At 45.8% G+C, this 20183-nt stretch overlaps 2 protein-coding genes across 3 annotated transcripts; one reads left to right on the forward strand and one right to left on the reverse strand.

The window, feature by feature from the left end:
• Nucleotides 1-351: 351 nt before the first annotated feature.
• On the forward strand, nt 352-3949 carry Rnasez (ribonuclease Z). The gene is made up of 6 exons (XM_071717831.1): nt 352-786; nt 858-1599; nt 1685-2001; nt 2159-2554; nt 2630-2973; nt 3124-3949. Exons 1-6 carry the CDS (start codon nt 544-546, stop codon nt 3524-3526), a joined length of 2445 nt encoding a protein of 814 aa, XP_071573932.1. The 5' UTR covers nt 352-543; the 3' UTR covers nt 3527-3949.
• On the reverse strand, nt 3921-19737 carry Singed (fascin domain-containing protein singed). Of its 2 annotated transcripts, none has more exons than XM_071717832.1 (8): nt 19340-19737; nt 8888-9028; nt 8260-8503; nt 7683-7816; nt 6937-7223; nt 6570-6730; nt 6015-6485; nt 3921-5715 (listed from the first exon to the last, which is right to left on the reverse strand). In XM_071717832.1, exons 2-8 carry the CDS (start codon nt 8948-8950, stop codon nt 5510-5512), a joined length of 1566 nt encoding a protein of 521 aa, XP_071573933.1. In that variant the 5' UTR covers nt 8951-9028; nt 19340-19737; the 3' UTR covers nt 3921-5509. The 2 variants fall into 2 exon arrangements, with proteins under 2 accessions (XP_071573933.1, XP_071573934.1); XM_071717833.1 differs by lacking the exon at nt 19340-19737 and adding an exon at nt 18899-19318.
• Nucleotides 19738-20183: the final 446 nt, after the last annotated feature.

Below are 20183 nucleotides of genomic sequence, written 5' to 3' on the forward strand. Positions count from 1 at the left end.
AACACTATAATTACAAAATTACATTATACATATAATATAAAATTACAAACTATCTCAATTTTTAAACATTTTTAAAGTTCTGTAACTATTTTTAGAACTTTTAAAGTTCTCTTAACTATTACGGCAAAGTTTTTCACTTTTCACGTTTTCGCCTTCTTTATTTAAAAAAATAATTAGTACTGGTCAACTGGTAGAGGTGTCGCGAGTGTCCCGAGGCTTGTTGCTCATAAGTAAGAGCGACAAGGAGGGAGTAATATTCTCCCTCTCGCTCGGCACTGCCGAGCACTGCCGACACACCGATAGACCGAGCGTCACTCTGTGTGCGTAGTGGAGAGGCCGCGCATGCGCGAAAAACCGGGCCGGTTCACGTTGCTCGTTGGTTGGTTATTGCAGGTTATGGGTTACGAGATTGCATCAGAAGTCAGAAGCACAGGACAGGGGTGCGATGACTGTTTACTCGCGCCGTAGCACGTGTTATTCCTACATGCCTGCGATTAACGGCGAGTGTTTCTGACACGGTAACAAAGAAAGAATACCGAACGAATGAGGTCCAACGTGTGCTCGCTCGTGTGTCACGTTGTAAAGCGTAATTACCGTACGTTGCCACTCTTCCCCATCGGTCGCGGCCTGCGGCAGGAGCTGCCGGTCCTCTACAAGCAATTCTCGCCGATTCGCCACAGCCACATGCCGCGCTCCGTCGAGCAGATGCTCGGCATACAGAGGATGAGGCAGAAGTTGAAAGATAAATCGGTCAAGTATATCGGCAACACGAAGGTGTCGTTGCAGGTTGGTAGAACGCGAAACGGGAGGTCGACTCGACTCCGGTGGAATGTCTAAACGAAATTGACCAATTGCAGATTTTGGGCAGCGGGGCCTACGGCACGTCGAGATGCGTCTACCTGACCGCGGGTCACACCAGGTACATCTTCAACTGCGGCGAGGGGACGCAGAGGTTGGCGTTCGAGCACAGGTACAAGCTGATCAAGTTGGAGCACGTGTTCGTAACGTCGGCGACCTGGAATAACCTGGGCGGCATGCCGGGAATGCTCCTGACGATACAGGACGCCGGGGTGCCGCAGATCAACGTGCACGGCCCCAAGGGGATGGTGGACGTGTTCAATACCATCAAGAAGATCTCGTTGCTGCAGGCTCTGAAGATCCACGAGGCCAAGTGCGACGAGTCGGAGCCGTACGTGGACCCAGTGATGTCCGTTTCGTATGTTTCCATTACGAAACCAGGTGAGCAGGATGCGGTGCCTATCGATATAGGAGGAGAGGTGGTCGACAACATCAATTACTACGACTATAAGACTAATTCAAACGGCAAGCGAGTACCTGATAGAGTAGCGGAAACGGAGCCGAAGATACTGAAGGTCGAGCAGAGGCCTGATAAGAGAATGTCGACCGTAATGTCTTTCATCTGCAAGTTGCATCCTCGAGCGGGCGCGTTGTGCTTAGAGAAATGTGTAGAGAAAGGGATGAAACCTGGTCCTTTGTTCGGCCTGCTCAAAGCCGGCAAGGACGTTACTCTTCCTGATGGCACGGTCGTTTTGAGCAAGGATGTTTGCTCGCCGGCGACGCCAGGCCCTACTCTTATAAGTATGTCGATAGAGAATCCTCTCATTTGAGCTTTCATTTTAAAGGCTAAATCTTTTACCTGTTTTAAATTTTATCTTGCGTGCAGTTGTAGAATGTCCATCGGAAGATTACTTAGAGTCCTTTGTAAATCATCCTGCCTTCGCGCGGCATCAAACGGGAACGGCAACCGAAGACGATGTGCCGTACTGCGTCATTCACTTCACGCCGCAAAATGTGATGGACAATTCTCGCTACGTGAACTGGATGGGCAAATTCGGTCTCAGTACGCGTCACATAGTCGTGAACGAGGAGAACGAGTGCATGGGCACCGAGGCGGTGCACAGGCATCAGCATAAACTCCACATGCTGCATCCCGAGATATTCTCCTTCTTAAACGAGGAGAGCTTTCAAAAGAGGACGAGGGTGAGGCACATTTTTACAGCTTCGAACTCATTCTTTAATTCCAGAAGTGTATCTAAGAATTTTAAAATTTAAAAGTATCTAAAGAATAAAATTTAAGAGTATCTAAAGAATTAAAAAATTTTTTAAATATATGTACAAGTTATTCTTTTTTTTTTAGACGGAAGATCTGCCTATTATACATCGTCCCAGAACGCATCACACCATCCACTTACAGCCGCAGTTGACGTTCGACACGGAGAACGAGGTATCACTGCACCCGAAGGAATACGTAGACGAGGTTTTCGAGATTGATGGCATTTTAGACGCGTTGGCGGAGTTGCAAGCGGACATCAGCGCCCGAACGAAGACGCTGCCTGTCGGCGAAGAGTATCCGAAGATCGTCATGCTGGGCACCGGCTCCAGCATACCGAGTAAGGTCAGAAATACGAGCGGCATACTCCTGTGGGTGGACGAGGACCACACCATGTTGCTAGATTGCGGGGAGGGCACGTTCGGGCAGATAGCGAGGATCTACGGGAGATCTGAGACCCCCAACGTCCTAAAAACGATCAAGGTACGACGATTATTAATTTTTTTTTCATGAATTCCGCAGCGACAACTCTCGACAATACTCGAATTGTATTTCCAGGCGGTATATGTATCGCACATGCACGCGGATCATCACATCGGATTGATTGGCGTGCTGAAGGAGAGAGGGAAAGTCACGCAAGACCCGTTGTATCTGTTCGCGCCGGGGCACATTGCCGCGTGGTTGCAGATGTATCACAAACGTTTCGAGCCTATCTTACAACGAATCACGCTGGTCTCGAACAGCGAGTTCTTCATGGACATGCACAATCCGTCATCGCACAAATACAGAAATATGTACAACACGCTGAACGTGCAAGCCGTGAGGACGGTGTACGTCAAGCATTGTCCTTATTCTTATGGCGTTTCCGTGACCCTACATAACGGAAAGAAAATAGTATATAGGTAAGTAATCTCATGAATATTTCTTCAAAATCTCAAGTTAATTGTCCATTCAACTGTGTAGACATAATCTTTCAACTATTTTATAATTTAGTTCAAAATAGATGTTTTATCTTTTTTTTTTTGACACGTAAATTATGGATATATTTCTAGTGGTGACACTATGCCGTGTGAGAATCTCGTGAAACTCGGTCGAAATTGCGACCTGCTCATCCACGAGGCGACGATGGAGGACAATCTGATAGAGGAAGCGAAACTGAAGTTTCACTCGACGGTCTCGCAGGCTATACAAGCGGGCGAGCAGATGGGGTCGAAGTTCACGCTGTTGACGCATTTTAGTCAACGCTACGCGGTCATACCTCACCTGCCGGATAACACGAACGGCCTTAAACTAGATAACGTCGGCATCGCATACGACAATATGCACGTCAGCCTGTCGCAGTTGCCGCTGTTGCCTTTGATGTACCCGACGTTGAAAATAATGTTCAACAAGCATTACCTAGAGATTGAGGACCGAGCTGCTAGAAGACAACGAGTGGCTGAAGCAGCTGAGTAAATATTTTATACGATAGTATAAATTTGTTATTACAATTTCCACTTTGCTAATATCCGACACAGTTCTCTGTTGTTGACGTGAAAAGTCAGCATTTTTAACAGATATTTTATGATATGTTGCATAGCAATGAATTTAACTAACCGTTAAGAGTTTAATTTTTAACGTGTAGATAAATTGTTCAAACTGATCTGTAAACAAAGATGACTTCTCTTACGATATTCGTATAAATCAGTCAGTATAAAACGTCGAAGAATCAAGAATTCACACTAAAACTGAGTACAATAGACATGAATCATCCTTTATATATCGTTCTGTATATAAGCCTGTATATATGTAAAATCAGTTTGCGATAGGAAACTGCGTTTGTGGCTGGGGAAATAACTCGACGACAAAGTCGTGACCAATAAAAAAATTGTCTTATTACATTCTTTAATTTATTACATCCATTGTTCTTAATACGGCTCTACCGTGAAAAAGTAGTAAAAAGAGAGACTGCCGCTTACATAATGTATATTTAAGAGAGTAATATGTGTATCGCCGTCAGTGAATCGAGACATGTAACATCTGAGCAACATCTTGTCGAAAGAGGTAAAATATTCAACGAACATATATTTCTCGCCCGCTTCGCATTCGTGTTTTGCTTTCGTTTAAAATTAAGCGGCGCGAGACGTGCGCATAGTACCATGCTACAATTAGTGTAATTAGTGATAATGATATTCAAGAGGCAAACATATATTTACACGAGACTGATGTAACTTAATATCTTTTTCTCTCTCTCACTCTGTCTCTCTCTCTTATCTGAAGAATCTATTCTCTTGCATTTCGTATAATTTTACTCGACATACCAGAAAGTTCCTAAATCCATAAAACGATCCTGCCGATTTTGCTCGTCGTTTACGAAAAGAGCGAGGAGATGAAATCTATCTTACTGCTAACAAAAACGCGTCGAAGTATCGCTCCCAATGAACATAAGAAAAAAGCGGAACAGGATTTCACAAATCCGTGCGGTGCGAATCTTTCCATCACCAAGCCTTAGAGAGTTCGGCATATTTCATTCACTTAACATACGCGGTAGGCTAGTATGTACGTGTGAAGCGGGGTAGTAGCGAAACTGCGTGTGCATCTCGTTAAACGAGCTTTCCCTAACTTATGATCGTAACAGATATATCTCGGTAATTAAATCTGGAAGGATCAATACCGATCTAACCGGGGGGGGGGGGGGGGGCAGTGATTGGATATCGAACGGATATTGGATCTGCCTCTCTTTCAATTGCGCCTTCTTAACTGTTATTTCTATATATCCATCTAAATAATCTGTCTGATAAAAAATGTACCCATAACGATAGCAAAAACTCATCACCACGCTGTGAGCAGAAAGCAAAATCTGTGCTCCTCTCTGGACGCGCGATCTCTCACTGATCACATTATCATATAAATTCCTTTTATCTCAGAATAAGATAACATAAACTAAAATAGGTGTATATAATGACGATCGTTACATCAATTCTGCGATTGGCGACTCGCAGAATTACGAATGGACGTGATGCACACGAAAGATGTCGATATAAATTTGAGCTCGCAGCGTGGCAAACTGTGTATACCTATAAATATATAAAGATATAAAAGTGTGTGTTACGTATAAAATAGACCGTAGTTATAATAGCCGGTCCTTTGGACGTCTCTCGGACTTTTGCGTTATCGCGCGGTTGCGGGATGAAACACCGTCAGTCTTGAATATACTGCGGATCCACGAAGCTCTACCGAGAGGAAAAGAAAAGTATATATTGGAGCAGAACGTCGAATAGTGTAAACTGTCGTTCCGACGCGACGCGGTATGCTCAATTAAGTACGCGGCAAGAAGCAGCGCGAACCGCCGATCTCTCGTCGTTGTTATCCCGGGGATACGGATGCTGCGAGTTACGACCACAAAGCTGAGGAGGCAGTGGAATACACATCTTGCCCGTTGCATTTACGTTTCCATCCTTAGAACTCCCACTTCGTGGCGGACTCGTAGTCCGACTCGCCTAGACGCAGCGCGCCGTTCTTGCCCGCGGTGAGATACCGGCCGTCCGAGCACTTGATGCAGATCCGTGACGGCTCGCGCAGCTCCAGGTAGAAGCCGTCGGACGGCACGTCCGAGTCCACGGTTACTCCCTCGCTGTCCGCGTGCCAATATTTCCCGTTTTGTCCTGTAATGAACGGACAAATGTGTGATAGAATCAATCCGGACGAACGTGAACTGGAAGGCGAATATTTTTCAGTGATATGCAATTAGCAGCCATCCCTCCTTCACGTTATATAATTTTATATATTATGCTTTTATATAACAAAATATTTTACATAATATGATTTTTTAATAATTTTATATAATAATATTGTATATTATATTTTACGATCATGTGCAAAAAAAAAGGATGTAGATAAAGTATTAATTCGGGTTGATTGAAGCAGCGATGAACGAATTTGCGAATCGAAGAAAGGTAATCACCTTTGAATCTGACTAAGCCGCGCTCGCATCGCTCGACGCGTATCGTCTCGTAAACGGCCTTGTTGCACTCGAGCTTGGGGCTGGCCGCGCTCTTGGGCCCGACGAAGCCCTGCTCGCATCGCAGCACCAGCACGGGCCGGTTCATCAGGTAGAAGTAATACTTGGCGGCGTCGGAGTCGTTGCCGTTCAACGAGTCGGCGTTCGCGTAGAGATGTCCGGATCGCTTAGTGGCCAGGAACTTGCCGTTATTCGCGCGCAACGCGACCGTGCCGTCGTCCGACTGCCACGCGAGGTCGAAGAGCGCGTTCGACGAGCGCTTATGATCTGACGCCTGTATGCCGCCGCCGGCCTCCAGACTCCAGTAACGGTCCTGCATCGTTCGCACGTACCACCGTTTCGTCACCCGGTCGAACTCTAACTGGAATGTCTCGTGGCCGGAGATCTCGTCCTGATTGGCCGTCACGTCGACACCTAATCAATCGGAACATCAATCATTAATTTTTAACTACATCTCGACATCTCACGACGGAAGATCGTTAAACGTCTAGAAATTACCTTGCTTCACAGAAACGTATCGCTGGTTCAACGCCGCGACGAAGGACGCTTGCGGCAGAGATTCTTCCAACGAGAAAAGCTCGTCGCGCGTAACGGTCGTTGATCTCGATTTCAGAACGGCCTTACTTCCGATCGGTGCCAAGTACGCGCCGTGTATATCCCTGCAAAAGTTTAATTTATCGAAATTAATTCAACTCAGTTTAATTTAATTCGTCAAAATGTTTAATTAATGTTGAAATTAATTTCAATTTTGAAACGATTGCATTTCTTCCTTACGCTCGCTGAGATAATTTTTATGAGATAATTGTTAATTAAGAAAGGCTTTATTCACGACATATGAAGAGGTGTAAAGAAATTGTGTGACTACCGAAGGGCGAGAAGACCAGCGTGGAATTCCGCGGCGTACAGGCAGTCTCGCGTGCAGGCGTCCAGGAGTTTGCCATCACGTGCGAGGTATTTATTGTTGCAAGTATGTAGCGCATAATGACCGCCCTCGGGCTTAGAATGATGACTGTCGTCGTCGCCTGTCGTCGGGCGAAATTCCAAGGTAAACAGGGTGTCCTCACCCCAGGGCACCGGCGCGTCCACGTGGATCTCGTCCTGAGTGGCGCTCAGATGTGCGAAACGTTTCCTTCCAGCCGATCGAAGATTCACCTGAACAATTAAATCGTCCGATTAGGTAGCTTGTCGGAAGCTTATCACCTAGGCAATTAAGTCTCAATGCCTAATTGACTTTGGAAAGTTCAACAATTGTCTCATTAAAATTATTATTTTTATTTTTAACAGAAAAAATATGTATCCAGGGTGTTTCTGGAAACGCCCAGTGTATCTCGGATTTTTGAGTTTCAATAAAAAAATCAATTTTCAAACTAATCGAAGGAACTCGAAAAGATGCCCGATGGTACAACGTCACCCTGTATAAAGATACAGTACAATCGTAAAAGAACGAACAACTCGCCGGAACAAATCGAGACTGTCGGGGAAAATCAGTTGCTTGAGAAAATACAGTTATTAGTGAAGTTGTGCGTGTAACGACGACTAGATTGCGCAAAACGGTTCGCCGTAAACGCTTCGCGAAATCTCGAGACGCAACGGGCTACTTAGGGTATATACCTGCGGTCTAGCGGCGAGGTGCACGAGCCAATACTCCGCCTCGCCTGGGGCCTTAGCGGTACACTTCAATTCATCTTGGCTCGAGCCTAAGAAGTATCCCCTCTGGAGATTCTTCAGAGCCCATCGTCCGCTGCCTGCAATTTGTCACGATTGCCATGCCTTGAGAGAATCGCCGATACGTTTACCCATTCATTTTACAGAGCCCCGATTGAGGCCGGATGTTTGGAATAACCGTCTGATTGGCAGACGCCAAGTCGGTAGAAGATAAAAATAGCCTCTTATACTTCGACCAGTTTGATTAAAGGATAGTTCGATGAATCGAATATTTCTGAATGATTGCGATGCGAAAATTATATTATCCCAATGTCGAAAGTCGGAATTATTAAGATTTTCCTCCGTTCCCCTTTCACCATTCGGTTAATATATATGTCTTTTAACGCATCTATTTTTTTTTTGCGAAGAAGATATCTTATCTTGACTTTGAGGATACGAAAAAATTTGTAGAGCGCAACTGGATTTTCTATATCTCTAATATCCCGATGTTTTATGCAAATTAAACAAGATGAAGTCTAAGTACCGTCGGAAGCGAGTTGTATTTGAAAAGCGCATCCCGGATCTGACGAGTCCTCACTCTCGCACGTTACATTGCCAAACTGGTCGACCGCTAGGTATCGATCCAAGTGCGAGCGAAGGAAAACCTGATGCTCGCTGCCCTCCAGAATCCACAGTTGCTTCTTCTTCAGGCTCGACCCGTTAGCGTTGATTTTAAAACCGAACGTCTCCGCCGTTAGATACTTAAACTTTCCGTTGATCAGTCCAACCTGAAATACATCTCACGTCAATCACCGTGTAACTTATTTACTCTTTTACCATTAATTTTAATTAAAATTTGAAATTCAAATTAAATTAAAACATTTGTCGTGTCTGTCAAGTAATTAAATGTTGAATAATTAATTCAAATAAGAATAAGAGAAAGAATAAGAAAAATGATCGTTTCACCGTTAAGATTATCGATATTATTTGTAATTCAGTTGCGATTAGATTCGCGGGGTAATTTTATACAAAGGAGAGAAGACGAGGAAGAGTAGATTGGATTACGGTGATCCCAATCTTCGTGCGATGCCGTTATCGCGACGTCTTCGTAGCCTCGGCAAGCTGCGGTTTACATTAAAACTGACTTGGCTATTCGACCGATCGGTACGTACCGTCCATCCCGATTTGTCGACTCCATTCTCGGATCCTACATTCTCCGAACCGTTGCTCTGCATCGTGCTGCCGTATAGCTGGAACGAACTCGGTTACTCTCGCTTTACCGAAACGATACCCCAATTGTATCTTCTCAACGTCTGAAACAAATACGCGTGATTAAACAACGGTCTCAACGTATCGTGCACGCCGCGATTATCTCGATCGTGTCACGAAGACAAAGTAATAAAAATAAAAAAAAGGATTCCCCCGAGACAAATTCCCGAGCGCGTCATTACGCGGTGATATTATACACTTGATCGCGTCTGCAGTCGAAGGGAGAACCCGTTTGCAAGAATTTGCGGAATCTACCTGTCTCGAGATCGAGGGATAATCAACGCGAGAAAGCACGTTCGCTTCCCCTGCGCGTACTTCATCGCTTCCCAATCGAATTACGCGCACTTCCGCTTCCATCACATTCGCTCTTACGTCGCTTCTCCGTATAATTATGTAATTACACAATCGCTAGCCGCGTGCCGGATCTATAATACGTGCGTATGCGATTCTACGTGCGTGTGTATAAAATCATTCGTTGTTCAATCGAGTCTCGATTGAAGTACAATTGAAATACAGGTGTGACCCTCGAATAACATAGTTAATTGGTTCCGCGTGATTCGAGACTTAGGATTCGACAATTTTGGAGATCACGTTCCGTACTATTGGAAACCGTGTGCAATTCAAGACTCCAGATTCATGTAAAATTGTGCATTTAATTCCAAGGGATTATTTAAAAAAAAAGAAACTTTAAAAAAATAGAGTTGTCACAATTATTTATCGTGTTATTCGAGGGTTACCTGTACGTCGTGCTTATTACTCGCGGGACACACATATGTGAGTACGTAAATCCACGGGGGAAGAACGCGGGGTGCGGGAGGGTGGCTTTACATTGCGCGTCGATTGAGAAATCCGCCGGTGCGCGTATTGATCCCTCGAGTCTCATCCCGACGCTATCGCCGCGACTCGGGACGAAACATTCGCTATTATTTGCCGGACAAGCGTTCGCCCACTTCTCCATGGCTACGTCTATACACGTCACCATTAATCAGGTTTAATATTAACATCGGGTTGTAACTTCCTAAAAACGCACGCTCGTTTACGCAAAAAGATGTTTTGTTTCTTCTACATTCAAAGAAATCTTTAAGTCTGGATTTTGTCAAAGAAATACAGCAGATATACTTTTTGTAATTTTACCTCAAGTTGGCAATGCAATTATAACAACTCGTTCAGCGTTTACACGTTTTTTTTTTTTTAATCGGATTTATATCTATACATATGTTCGTCAATGATGTAGAGTGTAGAGTAATTAATAACAACTGGTGTTATACAACCGGATTTAATGAGCGAGATTGACATTTCACGTCAATAGTTATAACTATTGATGTTATTAAATCCGATTAATGGTGACGTGCAAACGTAACAGTCCATTTCGCTCGTATATATGTCCCTCGCGCGGCGATCCTGCCGCGTTTTAGCCTGGTTTTTTGCCTCCGGTTTCGCGGTTTTAATCACAATTCTGCTGCATCATGTCTTATGCTACGATATTAACGCACCGTTGGCGTCCGTTGGAGATTTTCACTTCGCTTAGAAACTTTCTGTAAATATCCACGAGAGGCTCATGTTTTCACGAACAGAAAAGCTCTCGAAGCTCAAGCACTGTTAAATATTAAAGAACGAAATTCAAACCAATATCTTGAGTTAAATAACATTTGGTTATTTTTAATTACCATAGGTGTTGAAATACAAAACAGTATTATTTCCACTCCATTGGCTTAGTTGAATTAATATTGTCTTAGTTAAATTGATAACGTATTGAGTAGGAATGGTTAAAAGTGACTTAAATTGAGTATAATTCGACACTACGAATTTAACAATGAGCGATAGATTTAAATAAATCGTCGCGTTTCAAATCTAACAAGAGGATCTCCGCTTTATTAAAATTTATGGGGGTCAACCAGAATGCGAAAGATTCTAACGTTCAGATCACTGTTTTAAATTATAGTTTCTTCTCGTTAATGTTGGCCCTTTTTCAACGGTGGCATTTACGTAGAGCGACAATTAATACCAGCCACCCGATGACGATGGCAAATTTGCATCGCGATAAAGTCCGCGCGCGATTTTACTCTGGACGATGCGTTACTCATCCGGCCTTATCGTCCGCGATCGATCGTCGCGCGTCTCGAGAATCTCTCGCCGGTCACTCAGGATCAATTCGTGCCTGTTAAATCATGGCATTCGCCACCCGGTTGCGGTTTTAACCGTTAATTCAACCGGCCGAGTGAGGAGCGCTTTACTCGAGAGGGTATCAACCTTCGCCCGCCACATCCGCACCTGAAACTCCCTGGAAAGACGAGCCCGAGGAGCTTTATCTCCCGGAACGTCCTAAATCGACGCATTTAAGAGATTCGCGTCATTAATCCGATCTCGCGATCGATTTCCGTCACAGGAGATTCGTCGAGGAGACTCGCCGCTGAAAAGTTAATTCGCGGAGATGCTACGGCTCGAAGCTATTTACCGCAAGTGGCAGAGAACGTAAACGAGTAGTCGCTCGTATATAAACGCTCTCGACGTGTCATTGAACCGGCTACCGGTATGTTATATTCCATCTCGCGATGCGCGAGACTCCGAAACCCGGGACTCACGTCCTCACGTGGCGCGGATCGATGCGCGATATCCATCCGCGGGATAATTACGCGCGGGAGATCGCGCATTAAAAGCGACTATACGGGGACGTTGCGCCCGCGCCGCCAATTTCCCGCACCGAAGCCAAGTTCCCACAACGTGTCTTTAAAGCGTTTTACGCCCAGGAATAACAGAGAGGAGTTCCTTGAACTCGTGAAAGGAATCTTCTTTCCTTCGGTCTTTACGAGCCGAGCGTGACCGTGATGATTCCAGAAAGATTCACCGCGAGAGAGACCGAAAAAGAGAGCGGTTTGTGTAATTTGAGCCCAATTACTCACCTCGCAAATCAAAACTCTGTAAAGGATATTTAAGAATTACTCACAGCTTTTACTGTTAAATTCACAGTGTCAAATTACACTCAATTTGAGTCGTATTCAACCATTCCTATAGGTCGCCACTGCTTTTACTCAATATATGTCGTTAATTTAATTAAACAATGTAAATTTAACTAAACCAATAAAGTTGAAGTAATGCTGTTTTATAGACATTAAAATAATAAATTTCGACGTGGTAGTTAAAAATTATAAAATACTACTTAACTCAAGGTATTGGTTTAAATTTCACCCTTTCATATTTAACAGTGTTCCAGCGCGTACGGGTGGAAAGCTGTACATGAGAAATTAATTGGAAGAAATCCGTAACGAGAGACGATAAACGTTTAAATATCTGATTGCCATTAAGGTTGTTTCTGGTTTAAATAGCTTTCATTTCTCTTAACTCTTATTAACGCTTTCTATTATCAAAAATATCGCGATTTCGGGGCGCCTCGCGCGCGATCTCGAGGGAGGTCGTCGCGGGTATGATTCAGCGAGTGAAAAATAATTTTCATCCGGCACAAAAATTCCGAGCTACAAGCGTGAACAGTGAAAGCAGGCGTCGCTTTGTCAACGCGGTCGGGTGGGTTCGCTCTTAAATTTTCCCGTCACGAACCCGAACGGAAATACTTTCAACCGCAGCGCGGACGAGGACAACGTTAAAGCACGAAGACGCGTGCGACGCGTTCGACTCGATCGCAGGAAATCGACAAACTGCCTTCGATCTCGCGGCGAACGAACTGGGATCGCTCATCAATCAGAGCTAGATCGATCAATTTTATCTCATTAATAAATTATCCGTTTTATTTATTCTTCCATAAATCGAAAGGTATCAACAGGCTATTGATTCTCTTGCTATTTGCTGCCGCGAATAAACGATAGATAAATAAATCAGCTGTTGGGCGATAAAAGGGACTCGAGAGCGGATCCGCGAACTGGTCGGATTTAGAACGATAAATACCCCGGCGCGAGTTTATCGCACTCGAACTCGGCGTGCGCCGGCACTTTTACGAGCGCAAACGTATATGACGAGCAACGCGAGCCGTATGGCGAAGCAGATATCGGTCCAAGAAAAGCCGCAAGCGGGTTCTTTGGCCGAACCCGGCGATCGCCCGAGGACGCACCGATGCACGTCGTCTCGCTCGATCTGCAATGCAGCCTCGCTCGGCCCTTTCTAGCGTATCTAATCTTTTTCTTTGAAAACACGTAACAGAGTTATTCGATACCAATGTAGGTACCCAGCTGATGTATCCTTAGATAAATTCGGTCTAGCGATACGTATAGGTATGACGTTTAACCGGATGTTACCTTCCAGCGAGTTCTGTATATGTTTGCCGTGTGTCACTGTGGAATTTTCATTGTCACAAGCGTACAAACTATATCCCTGCGCGTAGGAATGTATACTGTTAAATATTAAAGGATGAAATTTTGCTATAATAATACTTTGAGTTAAATAACATTGTTATTTTTAATTACCATGTGTCGACAAACAAAAATGGAATTATTTTAATTCCATTGTTTTAGTTAAATTAACGAGTAGGATCAGTGACGAATTGTTAAAAATGACTCAAATTAAGTATCTGACACCACGAATTTAACAGTGTATTGTCTCGTTTTAGCGTTGCGGTTTTTTTACTTTATACAATATGTTTTATATTGTATCTTCACAAAAAATTAAGCGCCGTGATAATCAATGTGTTAATTATTTAAAAAATTTTCAAAATGTACAAGGAAAGAATACGTGTGTGCTCCCCTATCTCTCTCGTGCAGGGGTTGGCAAAAATCTTTTCTGTAAGAGACGAGATAAAAACTATTTTAGACTTTACAGGCCAGGAAGCAAGATCCAAGATATTACGTAAGTACTACTTACGTAACAAGAGAGGAAAAAAAATTCCCACAATCTTTTTATTAATAAAATTCAAAATATAATAATTACAGGCGGCGGACCGCAGTTTGCCGACTTCTGCACTAATTAATCAGTGGAAAATGTAAAAAGGAGCGACACACCGCGTTCCGTGAAAATTCTATAACCGAAACGAGAACGACGACCGCTAAAATATTTAACTCGATAAAAAGGACTAATATATACGTTCGGGCGTTTAATTAATTGCTCCGACCTCCGAATCAACCTTTATCGCGGAAATGGCGCCGCGGCTCGCATTCCCGTTCCGAGATATCGGCACTAATTGGAGAAAATCCGCGGTGTTTATACGCTCGAGCGTGAGCCCGCTCGTGTGATTTAACCGAGTTGCTTCCGACGGAATCGGCGCGGCGATGAAGTCACGCGAGCGCCCGCGAGCGAGTCCGCGTCCGGCTCTCGCCGGCAGCGGAATCCGTTAACGCGTCCGGAAATGCGCCGTGGAAGGAGGACCGCGCCGTCGCTCGGCGCGGCGGCGTGAGAGATTATAAGTGTAAATAAAAACGGAGGAAAGAGAGGAAAGAGAGCGCCGCGGGCAAGATCCGTGTCGAGCCGCGTGGTGCGAGGATGTAACGAACGGTACACAGACGTCCGGTACCCCTACATCACGTATACGATACACGGCGATAAACCGATATACATTTCGTTCGCGTAATGTACGAGGTGTGTGTACATCGGCTCCGTTACGGCCACAGACGTGTATCCGAAGGAAATCAGCCGGAAAGAAATTTTCGCGATCGTCCCGTTACCCGAGGCGTTTGTGGTCTCGCGAGATTGTACGAGGCCCACTTTGGACGATCTGCCGTAATTCTGTTGCGTCAGAATTCTGTTGTTATGAGCGCCTTTCGTGACGCGGAGCACGCTTGAAGAGAATCAAAATATATGTATAAGATATGATACATATTAATTTTCTATGATGTCATGTGTAACTCTATAAAGTTACACATTCACATATCATCCCTCCTATGTCGAAACCATGAATATCCTTTTATGACTAAAGGAGGAGGTAATAATCAAAGATTATTTTATAGTAAAAAATTCAAGTCTGAAGTAAAAACTGATATCAACAAGAAAATTTAAAAAATGTCGATCAAATTTTGGCGATTTTCGGACTTTACAGCGACGTAAAGTCCTTTTCGTAGAGTTAAATTATTAATATAATATGTAGTAATATAAATTGCCGAACGAGCGACAGAACTTTGAGCGAAATTTTTCGATTCCGCTCGAAAGTTGCAGCCGCGACCCGTCTGCGAAAAATCCGCGGCAAGAAACCGGCGCAGCACGCGCGACTCTCGCGTGCTCGCATTTCCTTCTCTCATTTTTTTGCACGCTTGCACGCCTGCCGCGGACCCTTTTTGCCGTCGGATGACTTTCGCAAATGCCCGTCGCGATGATGGTTAAGTAACGCTGAGTGCCTGATAGCGGCTGCTTCGAGCCGTCCGTCGCAACGATCGAACGATCGGCAACACGAACCGTTCTCCGGGATCGTCCGCAATTTGGATGATCGCGACAATTGCGATACTCAATTACCGCACGCTGGTACTCCAATTTATCCGTGTATAGGGTGTCCCACCCTTCAAAGCCTGCGACCTTATATAATTTTAGATTCTCGGGTCAGTTGACGAAAGATTGCGCGTCCGCCGGGACGGCGCGACGCGTTAATTGTAAAATTAAATGTCTCGGTGTAATTAGATGCGTTCCTTTAGCCGTTCGTTAGACACGTTCCTAACGCGTCGAGAGACCGTCAGGGTAAATTTGGCCGAGCGTGCGGCTCGTTCGGAGCGTTACAAAGCGTCCTAAACCTGCGGCTGCAATAAAACGTCGGCGCGAAGAGCGACGTAACAGTGTCCGCCTCGTTTAGCTTTGACGAGAATAATACGTAATCCATGATCGCTTTTGTGCTACTCGAGTCCGCTCGGAATGCGATCCGCTCGCTATTTATGGACACGATTCCGATTGAATTTAATTGGCGCGACTCTCGGTCTTTTCCTATCCGGGAAGGCAAAAGTAAAGTTTGTCTTAAATTTTCTTTTTTTTTAAATCGAAACAAGTGAAAACATATTTGTACATTACGGCCGAGAGCGCATCTTCGTAATTACAGTCTTGTAATTACAGTCAAATGGCGATTGCACTTTCTCCTATAATTTGAAAATTGCCAAGCCGCGTTATTATAAAGTTTAACCGACGCTGGTGAAAGCCGACCGTTCTAAACTAGTTCTGAGTGTGTTATGTCGTCGCAGAATCGCGCATTCCCTTTTGCGTCGAGCGGAAGGACGGAGCAAAGGTGTAAAGTGCAACTTCTAAATTACCCGCCGCACGAGCGTGAACAATTCTCCTTGCATTTAACCCGTTGCTATTGTGGTGAAAGTATGCAGCGCGAGGTGGGGTTTATTAAAAAGCTCGAGTCCCAATAACGAAATTTTTAGAATATTTCGAATCAAATTCGGTTCTCGGACTCACAAAATGCACCAACAAAATCGCCAAAATTATTTTTAACCCTTAAATGCACAATTTTTCATAGCATTCTGAGTATTTTTAGAATATTTCGAATTAAATTCGGTTCTCGGACTCAGAAGACTAACATCAATAAAATTGTCAAAGTCGTTAATCCTTCATTTTTCGTAGCAATTTTTCTGAGTATTTTTTAAAATAAATAATAACCTTCTGGACCTTCCCATTCAGAAGAGAAAGAAGGGCCAAAAGGGCTTTGGAGAAGGTCCTTTACCAGGCGTGCAAAGTTGCGCGTTTTCAGTTCAAACTTCACAAGGGAGAGCACACGGAGCATCGAAAAGTCGCTTTGTATGTATGCAAAGCTCCGCACTTATAAAGGGTTAAAACGGTTTTCTTTCTTTATTGCAATGACAGACACGGAGCAGTTGTGAAAATAACGCTTTGTGGTACCTGGGATTCGTCGCACCCCGCCTTAACGACGAACGGGTTAAATGGCCGCGGTTATTACTCCCACGGACGCACACAATCGCGGGGCGCATTAATCTCGCGGCGATAGCGCCAGCCCAGACGTTACATATTTATTCTAGACATTTATTCCCTTTCGCACAATAACGCGCTATCAATGGACTTTGTTTTGGCTGACAATCGCGTCGACGCGAGTCCTCGAAAGGGCATATCTTATTTCATCGTAAAGCACTTTTCATGTTCATTTTAAACGAGAAACGCGCAAGGCGCAGCTAAGAGGAATCTTAATGTAATTTTTAGAACGTGTTCATAAATCGTGCGTTTCGTGGAAGATGAGAAAAACGCGTCCAGCAATAAGGAGAATGTGTCGTTTTACTCGTTGTGTAATTAGCTGCCCTACGCAAGTGACAGAATCTGTCGAGGGTCTCGGGGGGACAAACGTTTCGTTAACGAATCCACTGGCGCATTTAATTCGACGGGTACACTCAAGAGCGCTGATCAAGCCTCTTGACCCTTCCGTCGTGAAGGGGCCCAAGTTGACATTAAAGGCCACCCGAAGAGGAAAAAAAGAATCGAGCGCTCGTGTCTACGCAATTAAAAATACATTTCCGGATTCGAAACCTGGCAATAAAATCTTTACAGATTTAAAAAATTCTTATTAGCATTATAAATAATAGGCGCGCAGTTTACTGAGTTAAAAAAAGTATTCGATAGAAAATTCACACAGAAGTTGATTAAATTATTATTAGGCTACCAAGACCGAAAATAGCATCTTCTTTGATTCATTGTAAGAAATACATGTGTTTCAAACGCTACCCCTACGTGCAAATCTCGACTACGATTCTGATTAAAGAATAGAAGGAAAACCGGAGTTAACGGACCGCGGATAACACTGTCAAATTCGTAGTGTCAAATTATATTCAATTTGAGTCACTTTTAACCATTTAACCATTCCAACATAAGTCGCCACTGCTTCTATTCAATTTTAACTAAACCAATGGCGTTGAAATAATCATGTTCTGTGTAAGATAAAAAATTTTATACATACATGATAGTAAAAAATAAAATGTTATTTAACTCAAGGTACTTAAATTTCATCTTTTAATATTTGACAGTGCAGCCGAATAGAACAAATCGATTCTCACGGGATCGGAAAGCGCGGGGGCGAAACAAGATAAGAAAAGGAGTGAATCGACTCCGTCTTCCTTTTCTTCCCGGTTGCTTCTCCCTTGGAGCGTCGATGTGTCACGTCGCGGCGCCCTTTACGTTTCGACCGGGCCCGACCCCACCCAGCGGGCGGGCGGATAAGGCAGGCAGGCAGGCAAGCAGGCAAAACGAAGAGAAGTCGGAGCACAACGTCGGGTGACTCACCACCCGGCGCTTCCGCACGAAAACGAGCCTCCCTCGCAACCCCCGCTGTTGCACGCGAAGGCCGGTAAAAATAGTAGCGAAGGCCGCGGCGCGGGCGCCGCGCCGCGTCGACAGGGCAATTTTCACGCCGCGGCGCCGCGCGCGCCGGGCCAAGTGCTCGTACGCCCGCCTCTCGAAGGGCTCTCCGGCTCACGGTCTCCATGGGAACTGACCCTCGGCGCGAGCCCTTCGAGGGCTGCGCAAGCTCTCCCGCGGGATTTACGCAGGGTTCCCGAACGCTTTCGTCCTGCTGCCGGGAGTCGCGGCGTCCTCTGCTCGACACTCGCGCGGCCCGAATTGGGGTAAATCGAGTTGTCCGCCACCCTTCCTGCCGCCGGGGGATGCCATTTGCGTTAGACCGACGACCGGGCGACTCTTCCCAGATCGTAAACGAAGTACAGGGTGCCCTGGATCGCGGTTGATTAAAAGACCACTGGGATGAGTCCCGAGGTTGAAGCTTTGTTCTCCCGTTTGGCCTCGAGACTTTGCCTTCATCTGACGAATCTAATCGCTTGATTTAAATCCTAACTTGCCGGAGCGTGATCGAGGCGTCTCTAGCGCATCTTCTTGTCCATTAGGGGTCGACTTTTCCTTCGTGAAAACCTTCGGGAGTAACTGATAATAGAGTTACGATTAAGTTAGAACAATTGAAGTTGAATTAATATAAAGATACAAGTATACTTCGGTTACAACCTTTCGAAGGTTCTAACAGATACACAAGAAGGAGAACGTACGTCGTGGCGGTCGTGGCGTTCGTGTTGGCGACCCGACGCTCGAGTTTACGTCGCGTCGTTCGCGTCGAGAGACTCTCGAGAAGGAGAGTCGCGCGCCCTTTGTCGCCGAGGGGTGTTGAACCTTCACCTACTACGCAATACCGGCCCGAGGTGAGGAGAGGAGCGTCGCGGGGGGGCCGGGGGGGGCTGGAAAACCCGTTCCTCGCGCGAGGGCATTTAAAAGACGAGCGTTGCGCTCGGATCCCCAGCGGTTCAGGGCGTTGTTATTGTTTTCAGGCGTTCATCCCTCCACCCCTCCCCGTAAGGGGAAATCCTATACGTTCGGAAGAACGGAGCCGGGACGCTCGCGTTATCCGGGGGCCGGAATTCGCGACGTCGTCGGTTCGCCGCGTTCCGCCGATAAGCACGAGCAGGAAGCTGAAACCGCCGGCTCCTCCTTACCTCCTTTTCTCTTTCTCTCTCTCTCTCTCTGTTTCTCCCGTCCGCTTCCGCTCTCCTTGACCGCGGAGTTCTGCTTCCCTCGAGCGTTCGCTCCTGCCGCTTACACCTCCGAGCGTATCGACGGCACCGACGGCACACACGTCTCGGTCCCGGCACGTACTCGACTCGACTCGACTCGGCCGCGTCTCGGTTTCGCCGCGCGAGAAGAGAGACGAGAAAAGACGAAGACGACGACGACGACGACGACGACGACGAGGAGGGCGAGCAGGGAGGCGGAAGAGGGAGAACGAAGAGGAGCCAGCCGGCACTCGCGAGAGGTGCGCGCAACGCTTGTACGCTCGTACCACACGCGGATCGACGCTCGTCACGCTACTGAGTGTACTGAGCGAAGCTGAGGCCCGCCGCGCCGCTCCTAGGCAGCGGGCAGGCAGGCCCCGAGCCCCGACGCCCCGTCGGCCCCGTCCCGTCGCGACGACGCGGGAGCGCGCGAGGGTGGGGAGGCCGTGCTCCGGCTCTCTAGCGATGGCGACGACACCCTCGCGCGGAGAGGAAGACCTCGAACGCTGAGAACACCTTTTTTTTTTAATGAATTAAAAGAACCGTGATCATTTGAGCTTTTGTCGAGGAAAAAATATCAACGGATGTGATCCCGCGCGTATCATTTCGCACATCTTACAATTAGCGTTCTCCATTTGGTTCATATTCTCGGTAAAATTGCAGAGACGACTCCGCGAAGCGTCGCGAATCTGAAGAGAGGCAGGGATTAATAACGCGCGCTGGAACACGGGTACCTGCCGTCGGATGCCAACCTGAGCTGCCTGAGCAGTCTGGGAATCCAGGCATT

Source organism: Temnothorax nylanderi, unplaced genomic scaffold (genome assembly GCF_030848795.1).
Source record: "Temnothorax nylanderi isolate EJ_2023f unplaced genomic scaffold, tnyl_v1.0 TNYL_tig0226_pilon, whole genome shotgun sequence".
Lineage (NCBI taxonomy): Eukaryota > Metazoa > Arthropoda > Insecta > Hymenoptera > Formicidae > Temnothorax > Temnothorax nylanderi.